The 18,576-nt window shown below is 41.0% G+C and overlaps 1 protein-coding gene across 2 annotated transcripts in view; it reads right to left on the reverse strand.

Moving 5' to 3' along the window:
• The window catches only part of Neb (nebulin), a 193,761-nt gene that overhangs the window by 170,139 nt on the left and 5,046 nt on the right, over positions 1-18,576 (reverse strand). For both annotated transcript variants that reach the window (XM_052182470.1, XM_052182469.1), the window contains exons 3-11: positions 18,247-18,447; positions 16,447-16,554; positions 15,889-15,993; positions 14,937-15,041; positions 14,182-14,286; positions 10,289-10,393; positions 4,034-4,138; positions 3,378-3,485; positions 105-221 (exon numbers count right to left, since the gene is read on the reverse strand). In XM_052182470.1, the coding sequence (XP_052038430.1) occupies positions 105-221; positions 3,378-3,485; positions 4,034-4,138; positions 10,289-10,393; positions 14,182-14,286; positions 14,937-15,041; positions 15,889-15,993; positions 16,447-16,554; positions 18,247-18,447 (1,059 nt within the window). The remainder of the gene's footprint in view (positions 1-104; positions 222-3,377; positions 3,486-4,033; positions 4,139-10,288; positions 10,394-14,181; positions 14,287-14,936; positions 15,042-15,888; positions 15,994-16,446; positions 16,555-18,246; positions 18,448-18,576) is intronic.

Here is an 18,576-nt window from a genome sequence, read left to right on the forward strand (position 1 = left end):
TGCCTCTATAACCGTACACATTGGTAACACTACACAGGTACGCGGGTACCACACAAGGAGAAAGACTCCATCAGTTAAACCATCTGTGAAGAGAGCTGACTTACATCACTGAGGGCGTTTCCTGCCGTCTTCAGCTGCCTGAGCAGTGGGTTCTCTGAAGCAGGAAGCACATTATAGTCTGCTTTTCCTTTATTCTTTTCATAGTCTTCTTTGTATTTTACCTGTAGGATGAAATAAAATAATTAAGAAACTCCACAGGTTATTTTTTTGTACTCATCTCCATTTTAGCAGTTATGACGTGGCTCCACAATCAATGTGTCTTTAGAAAAATGGCAGCTTGACATTTTATAACCATAAAACCCACAGACACTCATGGCAGCAGTACAGAGAGTGCATGAATTTCCAGGAAACTTTTCTTTTCATTCATTTATTCATTCATTCAAAAAAATATCAGAGGGAGTTGATTCTGTGCCTGGCTCTGGGAAAGTCACAAAAAAGAACAGCATATGGTCTCTGTCCTCCAAAGGAGAAAGGCACATAAATATTGGGACAAAGAAAGAAACACAAATGGTGGCAGCACATTGTGTCCCAGATGTCTGCTCCTGCAGAACCTTCACTCAGCCTTTAAGTCCCAGCTGCCAGTTGCCTATCTGTCTTAGCGACAAGAAGCTAGGGGCACCATCAACCTCATTTTTATGGCCTTCCTATAGCCAGGCATCAAGCAGGTACACGTTTCATATACAGGCAGGACAAGAAGGAGACAGGTAGGATGGATGGTGGCAATTTCAGCTTTTCTTCCCATTCCCACCTTGTACTTTAAATTCCAACCATGGCAGAAGGACTGAGTTGGGGCACTGGGGGAATAAAAAACCTGTAACCAGGAACATGTCCCGAGTGAGCCCAACAGCCAACTGACCTTGATTCTGAGCATGACCTCTAGTCTAAGATGTTTATTTGGATAGTGTATTTACTGGGTTGTACAACCTAAGTTATTCACTACTTTCACAAACCTTACAAAACAACCAATTGGCTTAGCAGACAATGGTACGTGATACATAACTGAGACCCAGATATGCCAACCCTACTGCTTAGCCAGACTACTGCACAAGCTACCCTATAGGCTCTATAGGCATAGGAGGCCTACACAGCCTTTCTACCTCGTGGAATTATAAACTCTCTTGCAAAACAGAATTGAGCAGAAGGGACAGTCATAAGTCCTACTATCCTGCCTGCCTCCATTACATGGAAGAATTGTTAGGGCTTATGACAAAGGCATCTCTCATTTTACAAACCAGACCTCCCCCTCCTTCAAGGACATCAATCCAGCAGCTTTATCTCAGCATCGATTTGGTTTTACCTCTCTATTGGACTTTCCCATCAACGTAGCAGCATGGAATTTTGTATTCTATCTGAAAACGTTCCCTTGTCACCCTCTTTTCCACAAGCTGTCACCCATTCCTGCTTCTTTTGGGAAAACACTTGAAAAAGCTTAATATATTCTGATCTTTAGGGTTTCCTATTTATTATTCAGTCATGAGCTCTCTCTAAGCAAACACAACCAAACCGTTCTTTGGGTTGCCAGTGATGATGCAAGTGTACCACATGACCTGTGTGGTACACTTGGCACAGGTGATGATGCCACTCTCCCTTTCCACTTGATGTAACAACCCTGCTACCTTTCCCTGTGCTCCTCTCGCTTGGCTGGAATTTTCACATGGGAACACATCAGGGTTCAGTCTGTGGAGCTTTCCATCCACCCCACATCCTTTGTGTTGCCTAGTCTCATGACATTACTTATCCTCACACTAACGTACACAAATTGTGTGTAAAATTTCCATAAACATACTCTGAAACTCCAGACTCATACTAATCAACCAAACAAGTTGATATTTTCACCTGCAAATCTAAAAGACATCTAAACTGTAACATGTTGGAAGATTAACTCCTGTTCCAACCCCTTTCAATCACCTTCTCTTTCTTTAATTTTCCCTCTATCCATCAAGGGAAGCCCCATGCAACTAGCTTCCCAGTCCACGTGGCACTATTAGAAGGTATGGCCCTGTTGGAGTAGGTGTGTCACTGTAGGTGTAGGCTTTAAGACCTTCATCCTAGCTGCCTCGAAGTGAGTATTCTGCTAGCAGCCTTCAGATGAAGATGTAGAACTCTCAGCTCCTCCTGAACCATGGCTGCCTGGATGCTGCCATGTTCCCACCTTGATGATACTGGATTGAACCTCTGAACCTGTAAGGTAACCTCAGTGAAATGTTGTCCTTATAAGAGTTGCCTTGTTCATGGTGTCTGTCCACAGCAGTAAAACCTTAACTGAGGCAGTCAGAAAGCTTTCTCTGATCCAATACTTCAACAAATCAAGTGTGCCCCACTTCCTAAATATTTCTCATCCCTTGTCTTGCTGATATCTTGATCCAAAATACCACTGCCTTATACTTTCTTTTTTATTTATTTGATATATTTTTTATTTACATTTCAAATGATTTCCCCTTTTCTGGCCTCCCACTCCCCGAAAGTCCCATAAGCCCTCTTCCCTCCCCCTATTCCCCCATTCACCCCTTCCCACTTCCCTGTTTTGGTATTCCCCTATACTGCTGCACTGAGTCTTTCCAGAACCAGGGGCCACTCCTCCGTTCTTCTTGGACATCATTTAATATGTGGATTATGACTTGGGTATTCCAATTTCTAGGCTAATATCCACCTCTCAGTGAGTGTAATACCATGATTGATCTTTTGAGACTGGATTGTCTGACTTAGTATGATGTTCTCCAGCTCCATCCATTTGTCTAAGAATTTCATGGAAAAAAGGCCTTATACTTTCTAAGCAATAGAATCTTCCTGCTTTCTCTCCTCTGACAGAACCAATGCTCTGGGAAGGGCATTGGTCAAACAAATTTACTTGGCCTTATCATTTATGTCTTTTATAAAAATCATACTACTTAAAAATGTCAAGGAATAACCCTTTTATCAAAGTCCCTCTATAGGGCACAGGAAGATATCCATGGGTCTGATCTTATTTGTGAATACCAGCTTGTAAAAACACAAGACCTGCCACAGTGTAGAATGGGAAGCACATGGCTTCATATAAGGTTGCCAGTTATATTTTTTGGTGGAAGTACTGCTAGCTAAGATAATTCCTGTCATATTTTTGGCCAGCAAAAGGTCTTCCACCCCATGAGCGAAAATGGCAATTAGGTGCTGCTAAGGATACTATTGTCATTGCAATGCATTTTCCTTTTTATTGTTTTTAGGGATTCTACTATGCACTAGCCTCAGCTTTGATAATTTCCTTAAGAATCTACCCCAATTACCTTTTTCAGTATATACAAGTTTTGAGTTTATCCCACTAAAGAACTGAAGATAAATACCTTGCTAGCGGCGACTCCAGCCTGCTTATTCATTTTATACTCAGGTGTATCAGTTTGCATGAAGTAGATCTGGTCTTTTATGTTCTCAAAGTCTTCCTGATACTTCCTCTGTAAGACAGTAGAGATATTGGAGAAGAGCTGTGGAGATAGACTTCCACGACTGTGTGTACTAGGCCGAGACCCAGAGTCTACATGCTCCCTCCCCTTTGGTTTAGGCCAGTAAGCTTTTGATCAGAGAATACATGGGCATTGCCAAAATGACTATTGGCTTAACAGAGGTCTAGACAATTAGAACAGGCTGAGAGAACAATTGGAAAGGCCCACTGGGAAAGAGGACTGGAAATCCAGAGCAGATGAATGAAAAAGAATTAGATTTCTGTTTTCCAATGAAACTAAATCAATCAATGTTATAAATGTACAACTTTATTCAGTGGGCAAAGAATAAACTACAATGAGCCTCTTTGACTCATGCCAACTGTACTTTGCAATTAGTAAGAAGGTTTCCTCACCATGTTGTTCCTATGAAAATTAAGGTAGAAACCATATGATTTGGTCAAGATTTTTGACCTAGAAATCCTTGACATGTTCCAAGCAGTTGGAAGCTACTAGAGAAAGGACTACCCTCCCAGGACATCTGACCCCAGATCCTGTCTTACTGTGCTGAGATTGTCTGCATTCATCCTGGCTGTTGCAATTTCAAAGCACGGTGTCTCACTCCATTTTCCTTTGACTTTCTTCTCATAATCTTCTTTGTATTTTTGCTGGAGGAGTAAACAACAACAACAAAAAGAAATGAAACAAAAACAAAATTCAAGAACTGACAAATAGGAATTAAATATAGCACACTATTAAATATCATGACAAGGTTCATATTAGGTCCTCAATGAAAATCTTCATGTTATCTTGCACTCTAGTCTATTGACCCAGCAAGAAAGTTGACTTAAGGAGAACAGAGGGGGTGGAGAGGAAGAGGAAGAAGAAGAGGAAGAAGAGGAAGAAGAGGAAGAAGAAGAAGAAGAGGAAGAAGAAGAGGAAGAAGAAGAAGGAGGAGGAGGAAGAGGAGGAGGAGGAAGAGGAGGAGGAGAAGGAGGAAGAAGAGGAGGAGGAGGAGGAGGAGGAAAGAATACTATCTTTCCTTGTTGACTTTGGGGACTTAGACTCTAACTCAAATTGTGCTGTGTAGAAGTTACCTCACTACTGACCTAAGACATATTGCTGTGAATTATCTTGACCCATGTGTTCTTGGAACAGAATTAACCTATACAAGCCCAGATCTGGAACCATAAGGCAAAGCTAGAGCAGGATTAGAATGATTCTTTTCCTTGGCTCATACAGTTATGCCAAAGATATCATCACTGACAGTCAAGAGGCTTGCATGCACCTATACCACAGCCTTCATGGAAATAGAAAGTCCTTCGCTAGTATATCATTACAACCCAAGTTTTGATGTACAGAACCAGTGTTAAAGGAAGTACATCTTTCCCCCAAATTCCCTATTTCCCAAATTCCTGTTTTTGCAATAGTCAATATGCTAATTATCAGCAAACAGCTTTTATAACTGTCCATTTTAGATCTCTGGATTTTTATTGGCCATGACTGGACACTATCATTATTAAAGTTTTGGCTTAATATTCCAACACTTTGACTTTTTTAGTCCCAAGGGCTGCTGCTGTATTTTACACAGAAAATTGCTAGAAAGATGAAGCAAGATCATATGCTAAAGATAGTTTGTGTATCTATGGTACTAAACAAATGTATGGTACAATAATTATAATAATGACAACTATTATCATAAGGAAATGGAGAAAATTGTATAATAGATGAGAGAGACAGAGAAAGAGGCAGACAGACAGAAAGAGAAACTGAATTTGGCTAAGACTTAGATCTGCCATATATACCAAGGAGGCAGATACAGGAAAATCTTGAGATCAAGTCATCCTGGTTTGATCTCAAGACAGAAAGACCAGACCCTACCTCAACAAAAACAGAACAAAAAAATTTAAATTAGACTAACTAATTCAGCTACCCTCCTCTGGTGGTTTGAATGAAAACTGCCCCAATAGGCTCACAGGGAGTGGCACTATTAGGAGGCATGGCTTTGTTGGAGTAGGCGTGGCCTTGTTGGATGAAGTATATCACTACTGGTGAGTTGGCATTGAGGTTTTAGATGCTCAAGGCAGGCCCAGTGTCTGTCTCTCCCTACTTCCTGCCAATCCAGATGTAGAACTCTCAGTTACCTCTCCAGTACCATGTCTACCTGCATGTTACCCACTATACATCCCACCATGATGATAAGGGACTAAATTTCTGAAGCTGTAAGCAGCCCCAATTAAACGTTTTTTCTTATTAAGAGTTGCCATGCTCACGGTGTCCCTTCACAGCAATAGAAACCCTAACTAAGACACCTCCCCTGTTGAAGTAAATCCCCAATACAAAATGAAAGTGAATTAATTGATTTGGGGACTTGCCAAGGCTGCCTGTAGAAGTACTTCTGATCTTTTGGGAATCAGAGTTCTTAAGAATCTGACAGATGAATAAAGTACCCAGAAACACTAAAGTTTCCAAAGTTTAATTTGAGTATGGTGGCAGATATCTGTAAAAAATGAAAAGAGATTTGGAAGTTTGAGGTAAGGGAATCATAAATTCAGAATTAGCCTGAGTTCCATAGTAAGACTCTCAGTCAAAAAGACAAAGCCAAACTAAATAAGGAAAACAATAAAAATATTCAGAAATAAAAAGCAAAGAACAGAAGACCATTTCAGGTTTTTTGTTTGTTTGTTTGTTTGTTTGTTTGTTTGTTTTTGATGCTCCCTCATCTCAGGGTTTAATCTTCCAGCAGATAAGTCTTTCTGAGGTTCTGTGCCTCTGTGCAGGGGTGTGGGGGAGTTGGGGGGGGGAGAATTCCAGGAAGCTCAGGATTTCAGGCAAACGGATGAGGCCTGATGCATCAAAAAGCTGACATGCAGAGGTCTCTGTAACATCAAGTTGAAAAGCAGCACATACTATTACTGGCCTTGGCCTACTACAGAGAAACGCGTGCTGCGTGTGTAGCTTTGCTGGGGAGAACAGTGTAGGAGTGTAATTATCAAAACAGAAGTAGACTTGTGGCTTTTGAGGAATAGTTAAACAAGATAAAGAGCAGAGTACAAAAACACCTAGACATCGCAACCAAGGTCCTTCCTCTCTTTGTACCTTCCAGGAATAAAGGCTGGTTATTTCTTCCTGCAATGGGTCTGACTGGGGACTGATCTCTCACAGCCTATGCCCAAGTCCAGCTATGTTGGTCAGGGGTCACACTGCAGGGAGAAGGGGTGGCTGGAGCTTGCTAACTGCTGAGGAGGATACCTTCCTCATTCCCCTTTATGTGCAGGAAGGAAGGAGGTCAAAGGGACAGGCCTCTGACTAGAAGACTAGGGGAAAGGGCAGGCACTGTCCATGTGGGAAGTCTCCCCCATATCAAAACCCCAGCATCTAACTTTCTGTCTTACCCGGAAACCTTCTCCTTAATCTTCCCTCCCACTCTCTTGTACCTGAAGTTGATCAATGACAGCCTAGAAGATTGGATTGAACTTTTCCCTGAAACTTTTATTTAATAGAGGAAAGTATTCCAGGTCAGTTCCAAGCTCTGGATATTGACTTTGTAGGGGAGGTAGCCACATGTCAGTAGGCACAGTAGTTGTTTCCTCAAACTGTAGGCCCTCTTCACCATCAGTCAGCTAAGGGCACTGGGCTACAAATTAGGTTTCCTGATGTCTTGCTTAAACTGATGGCTTCATTTTCCACTTTCCAAGTAGGCATCGGTAGTTTTAATGGTTATCAAATGGAAAGAAAATGAAAGGAGTTAATCACATCTCTTCTCTTCTAGGCAGCTAAGCACTGAGCTACCTTACTTCCATTTGCAGAGGAGTTATCTTTCAGAGCATGTGGGGCATCCTCACTGGGTTTCTTTATTGCCCATAGTTGGTCCAGAGTTACTTTCAAGACCCAATAAATGCCTTATGCTGAGATCCACAGGACTCTCCCTAGTTCAATGCAACAGAGTATTTCAGAAGATCAGGGCTCCATGTTATTTAACAATGTGCCTCTGCAAGACATGCTTTTCATAAAAGCTTTCTAGATTCCACTGGAAACTACCGGAAGGAAGCAAAGAGGTAGGCACAGAGAAACTAAAAGCACTTCCCGATGCTGTATGCAGAATCCACGTTCAGCTAATCTTGGTGAGCCTATCCCCTTGCCTGAAATATTTGTTGTAAGAACAACTCTCCTGAATTATTCACCTAAGTCACAGTCACAAAGTATACCCGAGACTGGGAAGGGTGCTGGCGCGAAGCCCATGATTTTGGCAAAGACAAAGGGAAGTGAATATACTCTGAGAAGGAGCGTGAGGAGAGCCTGTGAAGAGAATGTAACGTCAAGACAACCACTGTCAGCCTGTGGTCATTACCAGCTGAACAGGAAGCTGTAAGACAGACAACAGACATGGAAGGTGCAGTTTGGCGAGGACATGCCAAGAGTTTAAATGTCTGAAAGAGAGACAACAAAGGAGACATTTTTAATCTACTTTGGAGGAAAAGGTGCTACAGTGATGCTGAGATAGGGATCCAAAAATCCTGACAGTGGGGAAAACGAGGGAGAGCATCACAAAGAAGTCCCCCTGGGCAGCCTGGACCTCTGTGCTTGGATGCTTGGTTGCTGGATGGACTGGCCACCATGTACAATATTCCTCACTAGATAGACCGATATTTTGATGCACTACAGATACTAAGAACTTAGAATCAGAGTAAGACTTGGATAAATTATGTCTCCATGGCCAAACCCAGTGACCTTCATCTTCAGCCACTCAGCTCAGATTATTCTACAAGGTCAAAGTTAGGTGTGCAACTCTTTCCAAGTACCCAATACCGTGTCACCCTCTCCAGTCAGTGTGCAGTCCAAACAGACCTAACACGAGGCTATTCCAGAAGCCATATCACTTAAGATGCAAAAGAACAGGTTGGAAAACAACTTGAATATATTTTACTTAACCTAATAGATCCAAAACACTACCATTCCAGCACACAGTTGGTATAAAATGATGAGCTATTTTATATTTGTTTTTGATTTGTTTAGGCTTCCTGTGTGAAGACTTTCAGTGTTAGGGAAACAGATTCATGAATGTGCCATCTTCCAATTTGTAAATTAAATTCTTAGCTCACAATGTGATGGCACTTCATTTTGATTTTCAATTTTCTGAGGCTTTGAGAAGCTAAAGCCTGCTGTTTAAGATACTCTGCATACAATTTATTGTAGGAGTCCAAATTCCCTAATATTTTCAGGTGTTTTTTTTTTCTAGTCATGTTTTAAGAGCTTGGTTGTCAGCTTTGTCTAAGGGCTACCTTACTGAAAAGCACACCATGAATCTCATTGGTGGGACTAAATTGATGCAGAGAGTAACTACAGGAAAGTTTGAAGGTGACACTTAAAAGTCACCTCCAGAACTGTTTTTTTTTTTTTTCAAAGAACAGGGAAAAATTTCAGTAAATGCTTCCTTAAAATCAGAATATACTATAAATATGGACCTACATGATAAAATGACCTACTGAAGTAATAATAAGATTATCTTTCAAAGGCAGCATAGCTTTTATTTTTAAAAAGCCAACTTTGGTTTCATTATTTGTAATTATCACAGAGAATAATAATGTATATTTATATATGTATATGTATATATAAATGTAATATATTAAATATATGAATCTATAAATCATAAAAAGGGTCACTACCAAATGTCCATACTGCATGCTCAAATTAGATAAAAAAGAATTCTACTTGAACTGAAATAGTCTTTACATACATATTAAAAAATGGATTCTTTTTAAATAACCACTTGAAAGACAGCTTCTCCCAAATAATCTTTCTGTTCTATCTTTTTCTCTGCTATGGACACACCCAGAAGCCATTCCAATATGCAAGGTCCTCCAGTTAACCTCTGCTCAGCCCTGGTGGGGAGGCTGCTAGTGTTCTCATTAATTTTACTATATGTACACAGCCCCTGGGTTTTACGTTAAATATTCTTTAAATGGAGGAGCTAAAGACACTGCTGGAGAGATTACATCATTTCTATCTTTTCTTTCTTCTCCTCTATCAAGAGCCCACCTCTAGGAAAAAAAAGAAAGAATAGAAAGAAAAGAAAGAAAAGAAAAAAAGAAATTGAGTTCAGTCAAAATTGAAGCAGAAGATGAACTGAGTCTAGACTTTCAGAGGAAACGAAAGGTTCATAAAACAGCTGGGTCTTAGAGACAGTGGCCTGACAGGACCTGGTCACCACAGGACTTAGCTCCGCCTATGCACGGACCCAACACTTGTCTCTCTGCATTCCTTGCCACAGCTGCATCCTTGAGAGTTACTTTATTTGGCTAAATATAGGAGGCAAAAGAAGCAGCCTGCCGGGGCTTCAAAGCTCTAAAGTGCTGGCCCCTCCACTGGCCACGGAGCCCTGTCTGAGAGTTCACTCATACAGTCTATCTACATCTGACTGAGAGTGTGGGGGTGTAAGACTGCAGCGGGGAGGAAGGGGAGGGTTGTCTCCCCATCTCCCAAGTTAAACCACAGCCTCCACATAGGGCGTAATTAGTCACTGACCTGGGTATCTTTCTTGGAAAATGTCAAGTGGCAATAAGCCAATAAGCTGCCTTATCAAGAGGTGACTGTGACATTTAAAAATCACTGAGTCACCAAGTTCACTAACCACAGAAGTCATTTATGCTACTAGCACATGTGCTGTTTTGGGGGTAAAGGGTTTTTTTTTTTTTTTTTTTTTTTTTTTTTTTGCAGGACATATGCAATCATATCCCCTAGTGTTTCTGTTTCTTCTTTAAGTTTGCCATCAGTAAGTTTCCAAGAGAGGCAGGGTCCACCCACCACTCAGAGCTTACCTTGCTCACTTGGTTGGTTACTTTCTTGGCAAATTCTACGTCAGGAGGATCAGGCAGGGAAGTGAACTGAGTTTGCTGCTCAGTGAGTCCTTTTTTGTAGGCAATCTGACAAAAAGTAAAAAACAAGAATGTTCATATACACTTGAAAAAGAGCCCTCTTCATCCTGCATTCAATCAACAACGCCAGTTTCCTTTCCCAGGTTTAATTATTGTGCACTATTGAGCCACGACTGTCCCCTGGTTTACACGCCCTGCCTCTCAGGATGCCTGCCCATTGCTGTTTCTTTGAGTCTTCTCTCTTCTCAGGGATTCTTGGTGGTCGGCCTGTTTCTTTGTATCTTCTTCGCAGCGTCCTTGGCAATGGCAAGTTTGGCAAGTTTTCTTTTCTTCGCTAACAGCCTCCACGCTCAATCTTGTCTTTTCTTCACATCTACGTAACCACCCCCACTTTTGGACGACTTAATTACATATCAGTCTATTCTTTTACCCAGGATGCTGAGTGGTACAGTGGAGAATCACACACACTTACCGATGGGGTGCTGCTGCTACCACTATAAGTGGGGTTAAGAAGGGTATAGGAACAAGGTATATGGGAGTAAGTCTTCAAGCCAAAGCACCTAACGTGAACTCTATAGGTCGCCTACCCAATTTTCTGTACTGTGATCTGGGACTTGCCTGGGGCTCTGTGTCTAACACTCTATGACTTTATGATGTCTAACTGCCATTTTGTCTTCAGTGAAACCTGAACATCCCATGATGTGTCCAGACTCCCAGAAGCAGGTCTTGAACTCTGTGCTACTCCAATTGTCTCTCTTGTGGAGAAAGGAGGAGCTTTACACTTACAATTTTTCTCTCACCTCATGGTGAAAGCAGTCCTCATGGGCTTCCTGAGATCTCCACCATTCCCTCGCTTGCGGATTGTTCATAGCTCTATCAGTGGCCCCTACTACGTCTCACACCTCCTGTCTCTCCCTACTTATAACCTCCTTCCTTTCAGGCTATAAAAGGTTCATTTGTCTTTCTTCCTTTTTTTTTCTAAAAAGAAGTCTAATATATATAAATCACAGAGTCCCTTTATTTCTTTTCTCCTTTCTGCATGCCTTCCTGAATCTTCTAACTAGTGAGGGTGCTCAGGGACTGACTCCAGCAGAAACTAATCTGGAAGTCATCTTCCCAACTCTTCTATCACATGATACCTTCACTTCAACATGACAGCATTCTTATTTATATTAAAAATTAAATTGGCTCATTCCAAGACCACAATCATACTTAATCAGGTCTAAATGGCTCTTAATAGTATCAACTTAGTACTTACAACATCAGCTTTCAGGACCATCACCAAGTTAACTGGGATATAAAAGACTTTTTTTAAAAAAAAGTGAATAATATATATACACACTCCTGCTTAATTTAAGTATATAAAAACTTTATTTTAGGTAAAGGGAAAGTGGAATTTTCCATGACTTCTAAGTCCTTAGGGAGAAAGTAGCATTCAAACAGGAGAAATGCTTATCAAGTGTGACAACCCATCAAAAATTTCCTGAGAAATCAGATCTCCAGGTCTCTATTTTTCACAAACAGTGCTCAGAGTTCTGACTGGTTAGAATTTTGTGTTCCAGATCAGTTTAAAGACATTCTTAATCTTTGCCACCTGGTCTCCATTTAGATAACAGGAAAATGTGGTAAACAGTATTTAATAAGATGAAGAAATAAGGTAGAGAGAGAGAACAAGAGTGACTAATATAAGGCCTCGGCTTGAAGGCTACGTGCCCACACAGGAGTATGCTCTGTAGACAACAGCTCACCCTGGTCTCTGAGCTACGGACTGTAAAGCTCATGTTGCTAACAATAGTATTAATAGCCATACTAGTAATGTGACACTTAGTGCATACTTGGTCAGCAATAAAAATAAAGCTGTCTCCTAACTGCAGAGTCAGAGTGGAGATTTTTAGTTCATTATTATAAGTTCTTTCTTGTGTTCATTTTTGTGATATCTCAAAGGCACAGCCAACTTTAAGTGGGATGGAAACATTTCTTAGTCGTTGCTTTATGGTAAAGGGGAGGTGCGCAGGGAGTGTCTTTGGGCCAACTCTCCCTGTGCCTACATGACATGGCATTTCCAGAGTCCCCTTCAGCTTCTCTGTTCCTTTCTAGGTGACCTGCACTTGAGTGTCCTCCAGGACTCTGTCCTTACCTGTTCCTCTTCCGCTTCCCTCATATGTTTCTTGTCTTCAGCCATCACACTTCATTCTGATGACTTTTAGACATTAAGCTCTTATCCTGATCTCATGTCTATGAGGATTTCACAGCCTCGACATCTACTCTATCTATAGTGTCTCGATCCAAACACTTTCCCCATCGTTCTACGCCTGTTTCTTTCACCATAATCCATATGTTTAAGCACATGTGTTATGTGGTAATAAACTTTCCTATGGCTCCATTCTCTCCTTTGTCTCCAATATCCACTGTCATTAACACTTAATATTTATCATTTTACAATTCCTTTTTTCCCCTTTGTTTCACCTACACTGCCAAATTAGAGTTCTATGAACACTCACAAGTTCGAGTTTTCCCTTGATCTATTAAGAGCTTCTTTAGAATATACTTCCATTGGCCTATTGTCCTTATTTGCACCTCATGTTGACTTATTGTCCAGGCTTGTACATCAGTCTGATTCTTAAGGTCCTCCTCTAGCAAATTAATAAGAATTCTGCAGACAAGGCACTCACTTTCATTGTTCTCTAAAACCCCAGACTCATGTCACCCTTTCTCTTTGCTCAGGTGGTTCCTGTACCTAAAATGTATTTCTTCATCATCACCCAGATTTCTATCATTTCCTCTGTGTGACCTTTCTCACAGCAACGATCAAGACATTTCTGGTCTTTTTATTTTTATTTGACATATAATACTTTTATCCTACCAGTATGATATTTTAAAGGAAAAGAATGAATTTTCATATCCTACTACAAATTCATATATACTAAACTTCCAATAAATAGCTATTTATTACTTGCTAAGGACCCGTACTATGAAAAAGGCTTGTCTTGGACTTAAGATCATTTATCTCAAGTTCTCTGAGATTCCTCATCCAGGGACAGGCTAGCCCCTAAGACTGCAACAAGAAAATTGCCAGATGCTGGAAAGAACCCAGGTATCCCTCAACAGAAGAGTGGATGCAAAAAATGTGGTATATCTACACAATGGAGTACTATTCAGCCATTAGAAACAATGAATTCATGAAATTCTTAGGCAAATGGATGGAGCTAGAGAATATCATACTAAGTGAGGTAACCCAGACTCAAAAGGTGAATCATGGTATGCACTCACTAATAAGTGGATATTAACCTAGAAAGCTGGAATACCCAAAACATAATCCACACATCAAATGAGGTACAAGAAGAAAGGAGGAGTGACCCCTGGTTCTGGAAAGACTCAGTGAAACAGTATTCGGCAAAACCAGAACGGGGAAGTGGGAAGGGGTGGGTGGGAGGACTGGGGAAGAGAAGGGGGCTTGCGGGACTTTCGGGGAGTGGGGGGGCTAGAAGAGGGGAAATCATTTGAAATGTAAATAAATTATATCGAATAATAAAAAAAAATGTTTATAAAAAAAAAAAAAAAGACTGCAACAAGAAGATAGAACATCAAGCAACCTCCTTCTGAACGAGCAGAAGGTAATCCATTTCCAACTACTGTTACTATTATTTATGCCATGGTATGAAATGCATACAGTGGCAACTGGAAGACAGAGGCTCATCCATGGAGAAGACATTCTGCCTGCAACTCTCCATCAGGAACTCTGTAATAACGACTTTGGATTTTTCTTAAGGTTCTAAAGACATGGCCCAGGCTTTCCCAACCCCACATTAAGATGGTACCTGGTGTGTTTCACTTACATCGCTAAGTGCTTTTTGGGCCTGGGCGACCCTCCTCAGCTCCGGACTGTCATTATAGGGATAAAACAACCCTTTGTCTGCTTCCCAGTCTTCAGTGTACAGTTTCTAAATTAGAGAAGAGCAAGAAGTGCTGAGAAAACAAGCAATGCATGAAATACATCATTTGAACTCGATCGGCGACATGAGGCACTGAGGGCTGAGGTCAGGGAAAGTCACAGGCAACCTCTCCCTTACATCCAGTCCACATTATTTATTGTTGTAAGTAGCATGTCCTGCTTCTGAAAAATCTTATTTTTAGACGTTGTCTACCCTCTATGACTTTACCTGCCTCCTGCCTAAGGAACAGGGAAGTATTTTCTCCAATTTCTATCATGAAACAAACTTCTAATTAGTGTGACAGCCAGGGATATCCAAAGAAAAGCTGACAATTTAAAAACAAACAAACCACTGCTTGGTCAATATCCTAATCAGTTCCCTGGTGTGTCTTATTAATGCTCTCCAAGCTATGCTCCCACCCACAGGTTGTTCAGGATCTCCAGGGACTTTCAGCCACCCTGCCCAAGTGTGCTCCTCAACAGTATCTGAGGGTCCTCTGATCAAGTCATAGCCACACACAAGTCCTGAGGCTACTTGCAAAAACATATGGGAAACTGTGCTCCAAGTTGTCAAAAGTCCAGCAGCTGTGGCTCTGAGTGTGCGGTGGGACATTAGAAAGAGCTAGCCCTCCGATGTTAGAGAGAGCTAGCCCTCCTCACCTTACTGAACATGGCTGTGTTCTTGATGGCTTGGACAAGTTCAGGGGCATCAGGGGGAAGCAGGTACTTATCCTTGGTGTCTTCCCAGTTCTGCTTGTATAAAACCTAGAGAGAAAACAGATGGACTATGGCTTGACAGACAGAACAGTAAAGTTGGCTTCACACAACCAGGAAAGTGTTGACCATGCCAATAACCCAGTATTCCTTCTCAGCATTAATGAGTTTTTGCTAAACAACAACAACAACAATAACAACAAGACCACCTTCTGACTCTGATTTTCAATTTCTTTCAAAGATTGCAATTGGCTAATTAATCCATTTTTCTTTTGACTTACATGATATTATAGAACTCTTTAATTAGCTGCCCACATCTGAATTTGGAAATTTCTCATAAAACTTTTGCTTTCTAAACCCCTTTAAAAACAAACAAGATGGTCTGCACCTTATTTGGGGGAAAATGGAGGAGTAGATCTGGGTTGGGGGAGGGAGGAGTGCAGGGAGGGGAGACTGTAGACAGGATGTAATGTATATTAACTAATTAATTAATGAAAAAGGAATACTCAAAAAGAATAAAGAAAGAAGGAAAATTTCTGATTTTCAATGCCAACATCTGATAACTTACAAATCTATTTCAAAGTTTAAACAGCAAATAAATTCTTGGCTTTTATCTTGCAATCAATCAATCAATCAATCAATAAGACATCAGGACTGTTGTTTTTGCAACACCCCACGCCCATCCCCATTAGAGTAGCAAATGCCTCTTCAGGCAAGTCAAGAAATCTTCAATCCACCCCAGCGATCTATAGGCCCATTTGGGTGGAGCCTGCTGTTACATGCACACATCCAGTTCACATTATCTGCCAGCAGGATTGTGGCTGTCAATTCACACAGAAATGGGTGCTATGCATGCCATTGAACATCCCAGGGCGACCCATCATCAACATGACCTCACCTTGCTGACTTGCTGCGACACTTTCTTAGCATGTTCAATGTCTTTTGCTTTTTCATCCACATGACAGATAGTTTTAGCAACATCTCCATCCATTCGATACTTAACCTGCAGAAACAACACATGCCCGAAGTTCACGACAAGGAAGGACACATAGCTAAGGCTCTTATAAGCCAAAGACTATATGTCTGCCTCACAAAGCAAACACCCTGAATTTTAGCTAGAAGGACCCACAGAGAACCTGCATCTACTACTTGTCTGCTTGGCTAGCTGAACTTCCAGCCTGAGGCTTCTCAGCCTCACTATACTCCATGTGAGAGAACACTGTCACTCAAAATATAACTGGAAGATAGTCTCCTCTTTGATTGCGAAGCCAAGTTTTCCAAAGTCTCTCTGGATTCATTCGGAGCACACATGATTCACCGCTAATGCCATATCTGGATGTCTGGACTAGCTCACAGTGACTTGTCTCCTTCTTCTCCCTACACTTAGTGTCCCAGGACCCCAGAGCCAGGCATATTTACATAATGCTCCCTCCTTTACTTGAGGAATGAAGCCCACCTCACTGAGTTGATCCTGGACTTTCTTGATTCTGCGAAGTTCTGGAGTATCACTTGTGATGGCGTACGGCTGTCCCTTGGCTTTCTCATAGTTCTCTTTGTATTTATTCTGAAAAGAACACTAGATATTAGCCTGGAACGTGCCCAGACAGCAGCAGAAAGTTCAGGCAACACACACACACACATATCCTCATCTGTTTTTTTTTTCTTTAAATCCTTTAAGGAATAACTATTATCAGTTGTGACAGCTTTCATTCTGTCTCATACACTCTCAGCAAAATCTAAAATAGATTTGTAAACTGTTCCTCCTAAACAGGATAGGATCCTGGAGAGTTGTTATAGATAACTCTTGGATATGCCCTAAAATAATTCTCTATTTTTTTTTAGTTGCACACATATACAAAAGCCTGAATATAAATTATTCTAGAAATCAACTTAGGCCTGAAAAGATTTAATTGCTAATACAATGCAAAAATATTCACTTTAGAAGCTGCAGCTGAACTGCAGTGGTTACAAAGCTGTGATGCCAGCTGAATTAATGGGAAGCCTGAATTATGGACCATTCTATAATGATATGCAAAGTTATTATTTCTGCTAGCTATTCAGTGGATCCTTGCTTTAGTGATAATATGCATCGTTTATAACTATCAAGGCCCTCAAAGAATATTCTTGAATAGTCAACAATTTAAATTACACTGCCAATTTAGACTTCAACCACTGGCGATCTGTGGGAGGCTGTCAGCCCTCCACTCAGAATATCAGAAACTCCAGGTTCCTAATGTCCAAATTAATGAGATTATATGGCAATAAATTAATGAGATAATTTTGTCCTTATTGAACACTGCAGAGAAAAGGAAGCAAGAAATCTTGTTTAGAATCCTTCATGGTAGGTCATTCAAGGATCCAAATTAGAAATTGACTTCATAATCTCCAGGAGTTAATACAACCAAAATCGAATCTTTAGAGGACAATCAAACATGGAAGCTTTAGGCATTGGTCTTGGTCCCACATCATGTGATCCCCCCGGAACCACGGCACACCTCTTCAAGTATCTAGAACACAGAGAATCAAACTCCCTAGAAAGATCTTAGCCTGACATGGAAATCAACCAATCAGATCTACTGAAATAGGTGTGGCTTTTCTGGCAGGCACTGTGTGTTACAAGAGTGTCTTGGGACTGTAAGAAACAGTGAACATTGACTCTTCAGTCATCCAGAGTCCGGGGTGCATGTGAGGACACCTGGCAGTTTTGAAGATTCCATTTGTACCAGACTGAGCCTCAGACTAGTTAAACAAGAATGCCTTGAGCACTCATAGTTTTAAGTCTTGCAGGCAAACCGGCTGTGTAGCTGTGCAGAAAACCATGGTTCTGGGCTACCCTTAAATGCTCGCTGCTTCTCACTTTTAAATGGGTTCAGTCTGATGTTGATTTTTCTGAATCACTGGTTCTTATCAGCATTGTGTAATTGTTTTTTTTGCCATTGGCTATTCTAAGAACTCCTGCACTCAGACAGTTTAACTGTGCAACTCAGCTTCTATGAACAAAATGCCAGTAAATAAGATAAGAAATAAAATATTCATGTTTGTGTTGTCCTTGCTGTGGATTGGCCATACATCGCGTGTGTTATAATTGGAAGCCTGTGTTATCTTGCGGTAACAGTAAGGGTTCATCCTGATGTTGCAATGGCTTGGATGAACTACTCAAAAATCCAGAGTTGCACATAAAAGACACATTTCTACAAAAATGATCAGTAACTTCTCAATCATACAACCAGCATAGGAGGTGGCGCTTACGACTTACTGGGCTGAAAAGATCCTGCATTTTCTGACTGTGTTCAATGTAGGGGGTCATGAACTTGGACGAGTCCACCTTCTTCCGGATGACCTTCTTCCGCTCCACCGGTTTTGCTGGTTGTGGCTGTACCAGCGCTGGTGTGGAAGTTTCTGATTGGCCATAGTCAGATGTCCTTGTTGTTGTGGTTTCATAGACTTCTGTAATTGTCTGAAAATAAAACATTTGGCTATGAAGTAAAACCTAATACAGTGACCTTCGGGTATAATGTTCTAATTCCAGTCACTCTGACATCCCTGGTGCTCCTTTTCCATATACAAAAAAACAAGCCAAGGCAGG

This window comes from Apodemus sylvaticus, chromosome 5 (assembly GCF_947179515.1).
Source record: "Apodemus sylvaticus chromosome 5, mApoSyl1.1, whole genome shotgun sequence".
Taxonomy (NCBI): Eukaryota; Metazoa; Chordata; class Mammalia; order Rodentia; family Muridae; genus Apodemus; species Apodemus sylvaticus.